This window comes from Hipposideros armiger, unplaced genomic scaffold (genome assembly GCF_001890085.2).
Source record: "Hipposideros armiger isolate ML-2016 unplaced genomic scaffold, ASM189008v1 scaffold_34, whole genome shotgun sequence".
Taxonomy (NCBI): Eukaryota; Metazoa; Chordata; class Mammalia; order Chiroptera; family Hipposideridae; genus Hipposideros; species Hipposideros armiger.
Window position 1 is genome coordinate 832,751 of NW_017731384.1, and position 16,178 is coordinate 848,928.

Below are 16,178 nucleotides of genomic sequence, written 5' to 3' on the forward strand. Positions count from 1 at the left end.
TGCAGCCTATGCCATCGCCAGCGACTCACAGCAGCTCAGGTCCACGTCAAGCTGTTGTTCAGCATCTTAGCTGTAGAGGGCAGTGTCACTGGCCCTTATATGTGGGATCCGAACCGGGGCCCTCTGGCATCCCAAGCCAGCTCTTAACCAACGCGCCACTCGGCTGGCCCTAACTACCCATTCCTAACAGTTAAATATATATAATTACAATTAAAAACCTTAGAAAATTTTAGAAGTACTACATGCTATCTACCAGAACAAGGAGGAAAGCTTTGAATCTGTGTTCTGTCCAATAGTTAATCAATTAGGAATGGAGAAAAGCCTTGGTCCAGGAGATCAGGTGCTGGCTGTGCGAAGGACAAATAGGTGCTTACAAGGTGGAAGGAGATGGGGAAGCAGATGATATGATTAGGACAGTTTTTCCAAACAGCAAGTCTCAAATCACTAGTGGATTGTGAGGTCAATTTATTGGGTAGCGACCTGCACTAAAACAACAAACACTCAAATAGCAAGTATCAGAGTGCATGATATATAACAGTAAAAAACAAAAAAACAAACAAAAAAAATCCAAAGCATCACTGTATTAGGATATGCATGACGAGGGGAAAGAGGGAACTTGTAAAGGACTTCCTATGTGCCAAAAACTACAGTGGATTATATTTAGTTCTTAAAGTTATCTTGTTAAATAGATTATTTCTCTTCTCATTTTAAAGATGAGAAAAATTAGGCTCAGAATAACTTCTTTACAAAGACAAAATAACTAATGAATATCTGCGCTGAGGTTTTTCTCTTACACCATCTGCTTACACCACAGTCTTAGGCAGGCTATCTATGAAACTCTTAGGAGAAAGATAAATGAGTGACAAGGAACTAGGGAAACTGAGAAACTATTTCAAAAATTTGACTCACAGAAGATCCCACCCATCAACTTCTTTAGCTTCATGCCTGTTAGACATCTTTCTCTAAAACAGAGGAGCTACTTGCGAGTGGAATAGGAGGCTGCTGAGCAAGGGGACAAATAGGTTACATTTAGCATACCAACTCTGGTCAACTAAGTGTCAGCCATCAACACTGTTGACAAGAATTCTGAGGCTGGTTCAGTGGGCATGAGTACTGTGATGTTTAATAATAAATCAGAGGAGTGGCGTGTACAGAGGGGGCCAAAAAAATGTGCACACATTTTAAAATAGGAAAAAACTGTATTAAAATCCTAATACTCAATATATACCGATAACAAAAGACGAATACAAGTCACTTGTATACATTTTTTTGGCACCCCCGGTATTTGCTACCCGCCGAGAAGTGGAGTCAGATCTACCACTTACGGCTTGTGAACACTGGTCTTAATTTCTTCATTTCTAAAATGGCAATAGCAGTGTCTATTTTATAGGATTATTGAAGACTAAGTAACAAATTAATATTAGTAAGTATCTAGAGTACCTAATACACAGTAAGCAATCAATAAATGGCAGAAGTTATTGTTGTCATTATTACTGAGTCAGGAAAGTATCTGTTCCCACTGCACTTAAACTGTAGAATCTTCCCTTATAGAAATATAAAGTGGTTAATTTCTATACTGCGAGAAACAAACACTGAGCAACTTCCAAATGTTAAGCACTTTATCAGACACAGATAGAAAGTGGATTAAACAGTGTTATGTGGATTAATCTGGATCCTGCTCCAATTCTGAGGGGAAACTTGTCTGAATTTGAAACCACTAATTTACAATCTTTTGGAGCCTAACTATAATAAACTAGAAACTCCCTATCTTTAATAAACAAATGCAAAAATGAAATAAGTATAAGACAGCAAAATATGAGGGTTGCCTAGGTATCAGTGGAAATATATGTAAGTAGATTATTCATAATAAACCCTGCTTTTACATAATTGAGCAGAGTGGAATAATGTACTGTATTATCTTTTTTCTCTCGCTCTTCTAAATTTTTTCATTGGGACCTCAGACTCCTGCTCTACAGATCTTCCCCACTTTCCTAATTGCACTCCCAGTCTCCCGAGAACCTGAAAGCTCTCCCAAAGAGATGCTAATTCCCTCATATCCCACTTATATCAGTGCCTAGGTAAGGTTGGTTTCCTCCTTGCTTCTCAAAACTCTTTCCAAGCATTACTCTTTGTGCTTTTGTGAAATCCCCTGCTCCTGAGGTTCATTCTTTTTTCTCATAACTCTCAGTTAAGTGATTCAGCCCATTCTGCTTCATTAAACGAAAGAATTTTGCACACCTGGTTCATGGTCTTCCTCTCCTACATTACAGTAAAAGCTTGGATTTCGAGTGACTTGGTTTGCAAGTGTTCCGTAAGATGAGCAAACATTTCTAATACATTTTAACGTGGTAAACAAGCAATGTCTTGCAATACAAGTAGTTTGTTTCCGGAACGAATTATGCTCGCAAACCAAGGTATTACTGTATTCCCATACATCTCCCAATTCAACCTCACCCGGACTTCTGGTCCCTCTCTACATCCTCTCTTATTTACCAATCCCTTTCTGTGTTAACTTTTCTATTAGTTTATATTTCCTGGTCCACAGCTTGTCTCTATTCTTTATGTTCTTATTCCTTGTCCTTTTGTGACACATGCCTAGCAAACCCCTAATGTCTACCTTCTTATGCTTTTAGTTAGGTTACTAAACACTTACTACTAGAGTGAAATTATACAACTGTGCAGAAAGGTTCCACTATCAATTGATGCAGGAGCACACAAAATACATAAAATAAAGCTCATCTACAATGGGAGCTTACAGAAAAAGTAGGAAAATTAAACACACACTAGAGTAAAAAGAATGTAGCACTATTTCTGGCTGGGAAGGCTATATATAGTATGATGTCAATACTTCCTAAATCAATTTGTAGACTTGTATGGTTACAAGTCAGCATTGATAAAAATATTTGTGAAATTTCAAAGCAATAATATAACACACATGGAAATATGAAACGGTAAAGGCTTTTTACCAAAGAATGAATTGGAAAAAAATATATGATGGGAGAAGAGATAGACCTTATTAAATACCAAAAGACAATATAAAGTGTTAATTATAATATGGAATGATACTGGGTTAAAATAGTAAATTAACAAATGGAAGAGAGGAGAGGTTCTGAGACAGCAAAACATTTTTTGAAAATTTAATATAAAACCAAGTAAAATACCATGCAGGATTTTAATAAATAATATTGAATAAATTAAGTAATAATACTATAATAAATTCTTTAAACCTTTTAAACTACCAAGAACCTTATATTTATTGTAGTTATAGAAAGATGACAACTTTCCAGCTATTGAAGCAATAGGAAAAAGTATAACTGGCAAAGCTGATGAGTTTGACTATACAAAAATTTTAAATACACGTATCAGAATAAAAAATAAATAGAATCAAGATTTAAAAGCAACAATCTGGGGCAAATATGTAATAAAAATATAGCTCACAGAATAGGAAAAAATTTAAAACAAATGTTTGAGAAAATACCCATAATCCCTCATAGTTATAAAAATGCAGGACAAAATACCTCACAATTCTCAAGTGAGCAAAAATACATTAAAATGGTCAAATCTGATACGGACAGGGCTCTGAAGGAAGTCTTACACTGTTGACGACACCCTAGATCAGCGGTTCTCAACCTTCCTAATGCCGCGACCCCTTAATACATTTCCTCATGTTGTGGTGACCCCCAACCATAAAATTATTTTGGTTGCTACTCTATAACTGTAATTTTGCTACTGTTACGAATTGTAATGCAAATATCTTTTTGTTTTCCGATGGTCTTAGGCGACCCCTGTGAAAGGGTCATTCGACCCCCAAAGGGGTTGCGACCCACAGGTTGAGAACCGTTGCCCTAGATTATTACACCTCTCTCAGCTGGGTTCTTAACTGGACAAAAAGTAATTTGTTGTAGAATTGATCACATTGTTTGACTTGTAAATTACGTTTCAGTGTATATAATCGAAGGAAATGACTTAAAAAAAAAGCTGTACATAATTATCTATATTAGCATCTTAGAGAATTACAATAATTAATGACAGAAACAAAACATACATTACGAGCAGAGTTTACTGAGTACTTTATTACCATGCCAGAAGGTTGTGCCAAGTGCTTTAAATACATTATCTCATTTAATTCTTCAATAGTATGAGGCAATTATTATTATCTTTATTTCATAGATGAGAAATCTGAAATACTCAGATTTAAGTAACTTGCCCAAGGTATACAACTGCGTATTTAAGTGACAGGGTTCGGGTCTATGCCGAGGCCACAAAATATAGACTCTGTTCTAATAAAAAACCTGAAAAAAAATACCTAAAGATCGAAAAAGATTAAGTAAAACATAGGGTAAAGCCTGAAGCAACTCTATACAGTTATTAAAAGTAGCCTATAAGGGAACTACACAGTACAGGGAAAGTTTTTATGAACTAATGTCAATCATAAAGAAAAAAACGTGATACTCGGAATCTTGTTAGAGTTATAAAAAGTGATGGAATTCATATATTTTATTCATTTGTGGTTCTATAGAAAAGATATTACAAACCTTCTGCATACAGTCGTTCTGCGAGGAAAACTGCATCTCGGTAAGCATAGTGGTTTAGTGCTTGCCATATAGCAGCCTGCAAATGGGGGAAAAGAACATAAATATCTAAACATACAGAGTTGAAGGAAACTCCTAGCGCAGAGCCTTGCATATGACCCTCAAATCAACGTCCCTAATTTAAGTAATAAAATCTCGATGCCCACAGTGCAAACTCCACAGTGTTAGATAAGACGCTTCACATATCTGAACTTACTCACTGGACTCTCCATGGACTTTTAGGCCTCTGTGCCTTTGTAATTTCCTTTTCCTTCACTGAGGAATGTGGCCGCCCCTCACCTACCTCCCCATATAAATTGCTCATCCTAAACACCCAGCTTAAATAGCATCTACTTCACAGAGCTTTCCCGGCTATCTCTTGGCCTTTTTGGGGGCGATAAACATACCACTTCTGGTATGAGCACTCATATTAACAGTTATTCATTTACAGGTCTGCCTACCCCACTAAGCTATATTGCTCTAAACTTACAGCAGTGGTTTTCAACAATTTTTCATGATACACATGAGGAAGATGTTCAAATGTATGTCATCCTCCCACAAAAACTTCCCCATCATATACCCTTAATGCCACCCTATTCTCACCCACTCAAGGAAGCATACTGAAATACAAATGAGTAGTAAAGCTATCATAGGGATAACTTCTAATCTATTTGAATATATTTTTTCTTTTTTAGAATTATGAAACATTAAGTACTCATACATATCAGATAAAAGAACATTTTAAATAATAGTGAACAAAAACACTTAGACCCATGTACTCCCTATCCAGCTCAAGAAATAAAATATTACCAGTATCTTTGAAGCCCATTATGGACTCCTCATCTGTCACATATCCTCTCTCTGACTTAAAGAGGAAACCACTACCCTGAATTTTGTTAATCTTTCTTTTGGTTTTCTTCACAAATTTTATACATTTGTATCTATCATCTTTAAGCAATGTGACATTTAGCTTTCTCTGTTTTAAATTTTAAATAAATACAATCATATTATATGTGTTCTACCATGATTTGCTTTTGTAACCCAATATTATGTTCTGAAAATTCATCCTCAATGATGTGTGCAGCTGGAGTTCATTCATTTTGATGCCTGAATAAATACATATTTCCACTGTATAAATATACCAAAATGTCTTTTATCCATTTTACAGCATATGAACATTTGAGTTTTTCTAGTTTTGGGTTTTTTTTCCAGTTATAATAATGCTGCAATGAAAACTCTTGTATTCATCTCTTGGGGTACATGTTTAAGAATCTCTCTAAATTAGAATATATACTTAAGAATAAAATTACTGGATTGTTGAGTATACACATGTACATCTTTACTGGGTAATGTCAAATTATTTCCTGAAACTGCTCGTTTATGTGTCATACATTTTCTGTTAGGCAATTTGCCTTCTTATTGTTTTACCCAGCATTTTTAGGAGCACTAAACCAGAGGAGTTTCTTTTAATATCTGGGTTTCTTTTAACTTTTAGTCTGTCATAAGATATGAAAGTCTCCAATTAATTAAAAAAAATTCATTCAAAGCTTACATTATTTTTAGTAACTACTTTTGAGATATCTCACAACTGATCATGATACCATTTTTTTTTATTTTTAGCACGTACACCAGCTCATGCTTTGTTGAATGACTTTAATAGTTACGATAAAACCAGTAAGATCTGATTACCTAATGAAGATCACTAGCTAATATTATAAATCTAGATTACTTTGTAAGTGATTAATACACCTTGGATATAGTAAAGTTCAAATATTTGAATGAACAAGCAAATGTTTAATAACATTGCTATGAGTATTAATTATAATTTTTAAAATTAAAAGTCCTAACAGTACTTGATGACTTAGCCCAGAGGTATATTTTTCTATTTCCTCAAGAAATAAATGGTAAATTAACTTCTTCTGGGGTCTCTATAGCGTCTCTTGTTTACTTAACCTTATTATCTATATAGTATTTTATAATGTCTCAGAGATGTCTTATCTGACCATTCCAATCCAGATACAAGGGGTAGGCAGAAGGTGAGAACTTAAACTTAACTTTTGAGTAAACTATGCCAACACAGGCAGCATTTTTTTCTCCAATGTTAGTGTTCTTAATCCAGTCATTTCCTGCTACTTCACAAAATTTTGCTACTCAAAGTGTGGTCCTTGGAGCAGCAACACTAGCTAGCATCTCCTGGGAACTTTCTAGAAGTGTGGACTTTCAGACCCACTCCAGACCTACTAAATCAGAATGCATTTAAACAAGATCCCCAGGTGATTTTTTACGCATGTTAAAGTTTGAAAAGGACTGACCTAAAAGACTTACTCTAATTAAAAACCTCCCTGCTCAGCAGAATCCCCAAAGTCAAAGAGGTTGTCTCATTTAATGTTAATTCAGATGCTATGAATAAAATAATTTCTAATCCTTCAGGTCATGTCCCTTCACTTTAAAAGACAGACTTGAATTACTCAAGTTCCACGGCCTTAGGCCTTCATGTTCCTTCTTGGCCCTAACCCACTTCTTATTCCTATTAAAACATCCTACGTATTAATGGAAATGAATCATAATACCATCTCCTTTCATAATCCACCCAAATTAGTTGAGCTACAAAGAAATTTCCCTTTGGTATGAAATTTAATATCAACTACCATTTCACTCTCCCCCAATATTTTCAGTAGTTGGCATATTCTGTAAAAGAATTCCAATATATCTGCATAAAAATTATTTATCTGCTCCAAATAAGAGAAATCCTGGAATTTTCAGCTGCTTATAGATTCCATACTAAAGATAATTTGTTCCCAAAGCCTGATTTATCCCAACTCATTATTTCCAGAAGAGAAAGAAAGGGGTTCAATACAACTGTAATTTTGCCACAGTCCAGTTTTCTGCCAGCTGGCATATATCATTGTTTCTGAAATACCACCACATAAATTAATCCCACAATTCCCCTCAATCTCATAGAAAGGAATAGTTAGAATACTGATATATCATATCACATTAAAAATGACTCAGTAATTGGAGGGTACTCTCTAATGGGGAACAAAGAAGATGGGAAGAGAAAAAAAAGAGAAGGTCACTAAATACCAATAGGACCTGTTAAGAAGGACTGTTAGATCACTATATGATTCCTCCCTAATTAGAGCCACCTAAATGAAAAAGGTACCCAAAACAGGCAATGCTGAAACGGTCAGAATCTTCAATAAAATGTTCCCATATTTGCTGCTGCTAACTCTTCCCCGGACCATTAACCAAGGATCTAAGGTCCCTTACTCCTTGCTACTTCTCGGCTTTACTTCTGACAGAATCTGTCTGTGATGGATAATATCATTATCATACTTAGCTATTTAGAGTAAAAAGGCATACTATTATTGTGTGAGGAAATGTTTTTACTGATTCCAGCATGACTTACCTTGAATGATAAAGCAATGGGGGGTGGGGGTGGGGGGAGGTATACGGGGTCTTTTTAACTTTTTTGAACTGGGGGAGGGAGGCTGGGGGGAGGGAGGTTCTAGTACTTATTCATTCAATAAATATTTACTGGGTACCTACTATGTGCCAGGCACTTTGTAGACTGGGAGTACAGTAATTAACGAATAGTTCCTGTTCCCATGGAGTACCTTTCAGTGTTAGTCCTGTCGAGATCAGTGGCTGTCAACCCTTGCTTGACGGTGCTCTACCTCAAATCCACTGACTGAATCCCAGTCCCTGGAAGTTGGGATAGAGTTTGGATATCCTTATTTTTAAATCTTTTTACTGGTAAGCATTCAGGGTTCGGAACCATTCTTCGCCAGTCTAGATAAGTAGTTCTCCCTCCTTTTATAGTACACTCTTGAAAAACTTATGAAAGTTATGGGGCTCCCCAGAAAAAAGCACATACACATATATACAGAAAATCAGTATATAGTGCTGGGGTTCACAGATACCTTGCTTGGTTCATTAAGAATCACTGGTCTAGGTGATGGGAGACAGTATTATATTAGAGCCTGATACATAATAGGTGTTGGATATATTGGGTTGTCGGAAAAGTCATGACGCATTTTTTCTATGTTTTTCTTTGCAAAAATGCGTCATGGCTTTTCCGACAACCCAATATATTTGTGGTGTTGAATTTAGATATAATAGTCCCCCACTTATCCGTGGGGGATATGTTCTAAGACTCCCAATGGATGCCTGAAACTGGGAATAGTAATAAACTCTATATATACTATGCTTTTTCCTATATATACATACCTATGACAAAGTTCAATTTATCAATTAGATATAAAAAGAGATTAACAATAGCTAATAATACAATAGAACAATTGTAACAATATACTGTAACAAAAGTTATGGGAGTGTGGTCTCCCTCTCTCTCAAATATCTCATTGTGCTATATTCACCTTTTCACTTAAAGGAAGCAATTTACAGCTCCTCTTTGGCATATCCGAAATTGCCAGCATCACTCTCTTGTGCTTTGGGGCCATTATTGAGTAAAATAAGGGTTACCTGAACACAAGCACGATGGCACCACAGCAGTCAATCTGATAATGAGAGGGCTACAACGTGACTAACGAGCAGGTAGGGAATACAGCGTGAATACTAGACAAAGGGATGATTCGCATCCTAGGTGGGATGAAGCAGGATGGTGCTAGATTTCACTACACTACTCAGAAGAGCGTGCAAATAAAAACTTACGAATTGTTTATTTCTGGAATTTTCCACTTAATATTTTCGGACCATGGTAGATCATGGGGGGGGGGGGCTACTGTACTTTTAGCTGCTGCCATCCTCATTATTATCATCATGTCTTCTTCCCTGATCAAAACTTTCTAATGATTCCTCCTGGACAGCCTCACACAATTTACAAAATAAATATCTACAGAATAAAGCACAAACTCCTTAGGAAACTATACAAATCCCATCTGGCTGTAAGGGGAAACAAGTTAGTGACCTAGAAAGGTGCTTTCTCGTTTGCATATTAGAGACTACTCTTGAGGAGTACTAATGCTGCTAGGACCAGGAGAGGTGCTCCGTGTTTGAAACTCAAAATGTTTTTTTACCATACAAGGTAGGTGTATGTGAAATAATGAATGTGTTGGTAATTCAATTTGGGTACACTATGGATTTAAAAGGTTTTAATGGGCTGATTGGTGAGTCACCATCATTTACAGAATAGCACCTAAAGAAAGGAACCTAGGATCTATCCTTTCTTTTCTAGTCTTAGTCCGTAACAGAATCTTCTTTCCTTTAAACTCTTAGTTTCCTAAGTGGTCTTCTCACCTGCAAGCTGTAATATAATCCATCCGGTCTCTGAATTATGATATTTATGTTAAATATCATCACTGTTAAACAGAAGACTATAGCGAGAGGCTTACGTTCAAACCCACATTCCACAACTCAGTAGTTCTGTCCTGGGCAACGTCTCTTAAAGTCTTAGTTTCTTAATTTAAAATCTAAGACTCCAGTCAAGTACATACTGGTTCCTAGCATATACCTAATAATTACACAATAAATTTTAGCTGCTGCCATCCTCATTCTCATCATGTCTTCTTCCCTGATCAAAACTTTCTAACAATTCCTCTTGGATAGCCTTATAATATTTAAAAAAATAAATATTAATATCTACAGAATAAAGCACAAACTCCTTAATAAACTATTCAATTCCCATCTGGCTTTAATCTTCCTTTTACAGCTCTGTTTTCACATCTCACCAAAGCTGTCTATGGTCTAGAACTAGAAAAAGCCTCAGCGGTTCTCAATCTTCCTAATGCCGCGACCCCTTAATACAGTTCCTCACGTTGTGGTGACCCCCAACCATAAAATTATTTTGGTTGCTACTCTATAACTGTAATTTTGCTACTGTTATGAATCGTAATGTAAATATCTTTTTGTTTTCCGATGGTCTTAGGTGACCCCTGTGAAAGGGTCATTCGACCCCCCAAGGGGTCGCGACCCACAGGTTGAGAACCGCTCCTCTATAGGTTCCTAAACATCCACTATATTCTAATACTTCAAAGTTTTTGCTAACACTGTTGCCTGTTTGGGCTCTACTTTGTCTTTACATTGTATCTCCTGAAATTTTAGTTACCCTTTCTTCAAAATTCAGCTTACATGTTCCTCTACCTTTCGTGAATCCTTCACTGGTCTATCCCATGCAATATTAATAACTCCATCCTTTGGGGTTCTAGACAATTTTATTTATGCTTTAAAAAAAAATAATCAGGCAGGGCCAATCAAGTGGCTCAGCTGGTTAAGAGCTCGCTCAAGAGTGTGAGCGCTGAGCAACAGGGTCGCCGGTTCGATTCCCGGCCCGAGCTGAGCTGCCAACAGGTGGCAGGGTGGCTCAGCTAAAAAAATAATAATAATAAAATAATAATAATAATAACAACAATAATAATAATAATAATCAGGCTGTTTCTTATAATCAGATTTGGTTATATTATTTGGTTAACTAGGTTGCAACTTCTTGAAGACAAAAATCAGATTCGATTTTTCTCTATAACTCCCTGGTTATCCTGGATAACTGCCCTTAAACATAATGAATGTTCAACAAATGTTTGTTGAATGAGTATTTGTTTTGGAACTCTGAATTCATTTTCCATTTTCCGCTGATCTACAAACTTTTAGAAACCCAATCTGGAGGTAAAACACAAGTTAAGACATTCCTACTATAATTAATTTTATATGAATAAAACAGAACATTAACATTGACAATATAACTACCAAATAACATCTAATTGTTTCTTTCTTGACACAATATGCAAAACATTAAAAAAGCAAAAATCTAGTAAGGAGATATGAGTCAGTTTGACAGAAGGGCTGGAATAGATCAGGTTTGGGGGCAATAAAATCTCTTAGTGGTGTGATCTATAAATACCTGGAAGAGACCTAGATTTTTCTGGTTAATAGCAGCTTAGATCATGTCATAGACTTCCCTCCATACTATTCAGGTCATTTGCCTTATCATCTTACTCAATATGCCAACCACTTTTGAAACAATCATTCATCCATTCAGTAAACATATATTGAGCATCTACTTTGTTTGGCATATGATTCTGATTTCAGAAAAAAATTTAACCAACTTGAAAAAATCAAGTTATTCAACTGTAAAAAGCCTTAATGTTTTGTATTTTCAGATCTCTACTGACATTAAGAAACTATGAGTAAGCTAGGCATTCATTATTCCATAGTCACCTATTTGGTCACTGTCATTGTGGTCACTGTGCTTTTTTTTTTTAAATCAAACAATTGGGAAGCTGAACCTCAGAACAAAAACATGTGATGTTGGGAAGGGGTAAATTTAAGTGCAGATTTTAAATATACTATAGAATCGCTGCTATCTAACCTATATCTCCTATATATATATATATATATATATATATATATATATATATATATATATATATATATATATATATATACAACATAGCAAAGAGATCCATAAAAGGTAATGTGATAAACTATGAGTGTTCTCTTCAGAAAATTTCAACATTAGGACCACATAGTAACTCCAAAAAAACCCCAAAAAAACCCCAAAAACCTTCCGATAGGCTAAAGAGTATTCAAACCTAATTTGACCCAACAACTATTTCTTGAATGCTTAATATGATCTCCACACTCCAATCCAGGTCAGATAAAGAGGATCTCGCTGACACTTACTAATCAAGATGACCATGTCACTTCTCTGAGCTTTAGTTTTAATCATCTGTAAAATGATAAAAGCACTGACCTCTGAGAAAAGTCTAACAGTGCTTGGCTGACTTCTAAACCCCCCTAAGAACTGATCTGGCCTGCTGGTGACCCACCAGACCACGTATGACCTACAGTTCTGGAACCAAGCATAGAGGTATCTTTCAAAATGATACTGAAATTAGACAACTGAAGTAATAATGAAAGGGAGAAACTCAATGAACATTTCCTTTTTAAGGCAGACCATTTTTTTCCTGGGTTACTTTAATAGTGTCTTATTTGGCCTCTGAATTCTTTTCCACCCTATGACCCATTCTCTCTGTGAGCGTCTCACAAGTCAGATCTGATCCTATTACCCCTCTGCTAAAATCCTTCAGTGGCTTCCCATTGTCCTTATAAAAATCAAAGCCTCCAAACTAGGCAGTGTGGTACAGTCCATGCTTACCTCTCCAATTCATCTTGTATCATGCTTTCCGTGTTAGCACAACAACCTTCTTTCAGCTCCTCAAACCTGCCATGTTACCCTCCTGCCACAGGGCCTTTAAACACACAATGCACTTTACCTGTCACGCTCCTCCTTTCCTGTAAACCATGCAAATTCTAGTCATTCTTTGCACTTCTTTCTCAGGGAAGGCTTTTTTGAGACCCCTAGATGAGGTCAGGCATCCTTATTATACACTCTAATAGCACCAACTACCTTTCCTTTGTAATACTTCTCACTGTTGTAATTTACATTTATTTGGGATAGGACTGCATAATGGCGTCCTCACTATAACAAACTCTAGAAAGATAGGGGACGTCTGTTTTTGTTCACTATTATAACCCCAGCATCTATTGTGTACTTTTTAAGCAGATGCTTAACTAATGTTTGTAGAATGAATACACATATGGTCTTTGACTAACAACTTCTTAAGTTAGTCTTAGCCTTACGTCTCTCTGTATTCTTGTATATCCAATACTTAAGGATCTCTGGAAATCTCTATTAGAAGAAACTTTGTGGCACATAGAAGAATTATTTTGTAGTGCAAATAATCACCACCTAATTACTCCTTTATAAAATATGGGGATTTCTTAAGAACTTACTTGTTTAATTTTGTTTTAAATGAAAATGATGTTGGAAAACTTTGTTCAGTTGTGTGCCAGCACTTCCAGCAGTGTGACTTTGGGCGGGGGCTGGGGTGATTGATTAACTTTTTTCAGCCTCAATTTTCTCATCTGAAAATTGAAGCTCTATTTCTTGGACTTCTGTGGATTAAATGAAATGATACATACATAGTGCTCCTAGTATACTGACTGGCACACATTAGGCACTTAAAACCATTTTCTTTCCCATCTCTTAATATAAATAAGTTCACTATATATATATATATATATATATATATATATATATATAATTTAGTTTCCACTATATTGTATAACATCTCCCAGCATATCTGCCACAATTGTTTATCCTGTGACACATAAGCCACAAAAGACACAATGATTCACCAGCTACCTTAGTATTACTGATCACCAGGAAAATTTGACATATACATACCATAGCCATAAAGTCCTAGGACTTTGAATTTTTTTCTTTTTAAAATGAAAGAAATGAATGAGAAATAAAGTACTATATTCAAGAGTGCTATGCATTTCTGATTTAAAGTCAAGCTTTGTTCAGAACAACAATCCTTTATCACCAATTCTTGAGAGGGTCATAAAAGGGAAGTGAAATCAGCAAACTCAAGCTCCCATAAATCCCAGGAGTAAAACTTGCCACTGAAGAGAACCCCACATACAGCTTCCATCACTACTCAGCTCAAGCACCTCTATGTTCCTGAGTGCTGTTGTCTCTTTTGGAGAATGGGGTGGGGAATGAACTATTCTCTAAGGCACTGCAAATTGGTAGCTGATGACGAGCAGGGCTAAGCCCTAGTTATTCATCTACTTCTGCCCAAGTACTTGCGTGGATCTGTCCCTAATAGAATATCACTCAGCACATCATCTCAAGAGCTCTACAAATTAAAGCCACATAGATGAAATGCTGTTAAAAGTCAGGAAGCCAGGACTGGCTGAGTGGCGCGTTGGTTAGGAGTTGGCTTGGGACACCAGCTCTGAGCAGCAGGGCCTGGGTTCGGATCTCACATGAGGGCCCGTGATGCTGCGCCCTCTACAGCTAAGATGGTGAACAAAAGCTCGACCTGGACCTGGGCTGCCGTGAGTTGCCGGCAACGATGTAGGCTGCAGGGGGGCTGGCCGGCAGCTGGCGTGAGCTTTCGTGAGCCACCGTGAGCGGCCATCCAGTGGCCGGCTACTGATCTGCCTCACCCAGGAAGGGCGCAATGACAGCACCAACATGGGCCAGTGAAGCGACATCCTCCACAACTAGACTGAAGAACAAAACAACAGCAGCTTGTCTGTTCCCCTTCCCCGATTCCCCAACGCTGTTTCCCTCCCCCAATTCCCCAATAAAAATCTTAAAAATAAAAACAACAAAAAAAATCTTAAAAAAAAAGTCAGGAAGCCAAAGAAAGCAACACCTCCCACCCAAAAAAATTTAAGAGAAATCCTACTGATTAAATTAATGAGCTAGTACTAGCTTGCATTAATTTAAAAGCTAAATCAACAGCATAAACATTAAATGGCAAAGTTCCTAGCTTCTCTTCTTAAATACAAAATATTATTTAAAATATAAACAAACTTCTATAAGTTGTATAACTACTTCAGACTTAAATGTGACATAATTTTGTTTTGTTCTTGTCAAAAGAGAAAATAGCTGCCTTTTTTTAGACCATAAAAAATTGATAATAAAAGCTTCAGGCAAAAAGTGTAAGAAAAAAAAATCACTGTGAAATGTTCCTATTATACATTACAATCTAATTTCTAGAACACTAGTTTAGGTCTACACCAGCGGTTCTTAATCTGTACAATTTTGACCCCCAAACGATATTCAGCAATGTCTCGGGGGAATTTTGGGTTGTGAGGGGGCATCTAGCGGGTAGAGGCCAGCGATGCTGCAAAATACTCTACAATACACAAGACTGTATCCACACAACAAATTAGCTTATCCAAAACATCAATAGTGCCAAGATTGAAAAACGTTGGCGTACATTACCATGTAACTGGATTTTTCTACTAGCCTGCATGTCTCCCTAACTCTTGTCTCATCCCTCCTTCCCAACAGCACCAGATTAATGTTCCCAAAACACTGCTTTCATTACATAATTCTTCTGTTCAAAAACCTACAATGGCTATTTATTACAATACATTAAACCTAAACTCCTCATACAAGGGTGCGTCTTATACATGGGGAAATACGGTAAGTCCCTTATGATTCTAGCTGGCTAACAAAACCTTATCTCTTGCTGCTTTCAATTCCCATTCTAGCCAAAGTTGTAATATTTTACTGTTCTCCTGTTCCTGAACTCACTCTCAGCTTTGGGCTTTTGCTCCTGCTATTCCATGCCAAAAATGGTCTTCCTCTTCCCTACCAATTCAAAGCCTTTACATCTTCTAAATCTTTCAGTTCTGCTCCTTCAAGAAACCTTTCCCAGGTTTCTCTTTTCTGAATTCCTTTGTTATCTGTGCAGCCAAACACATAATGACTTACAACATTATTCAATTGTTCCTGTGAAGCATTCTTATCTTCCCAACAAGACTAGACCCCTCAAAAGATTAGAGGTAATACCTCCACATTTTTACTGGCTGGTTTCACAAATGTCTCCTACTCAATTTGTGCCAGACAGAATCCTTTTTTTTTTTTTTTAAGATTTTTTAAATTTTTATTGGGGAATTGGGGGGATGGAAACAGTGCTGGGGAATTGGAGGGAGGGGAACAGTGCTGGGGAATTGGAGGGAGGGGAACAGATAAGTTGCTGTCGTTTTTTTGTTCTTCAGCCTAGTTGTGGAGGACATTGCTTCTCTGGCCCAAGTTGGCACCATCATTGCGCTCTTCCCGGG

At 36.7% G+C, this 16,178-nt stretch overlaps 1 protein-coding gene across 1 annotated transcript in view; it reads right to left on the bottom strand.

Annotated features, from left to right (window-relative positions):
* CDC27 (cell division cycle 27) overlaps positions 1-16,178 on the bottom strand; it is a 76,668-nt gene that overhangs the window by 55,049 nt on the left and 5,441 nt on the right. The window contains exon 2 of the mRNA XM_019637643.1: positions 4,536-4,611. Within this exon, the coding sequence (XP_019493188.1) occupies positions 4,536-4,611 (76 nt within the window). The remainder of the gene's footprint in view (positions 1-4,535; positions 4,612-16,178) is intronic.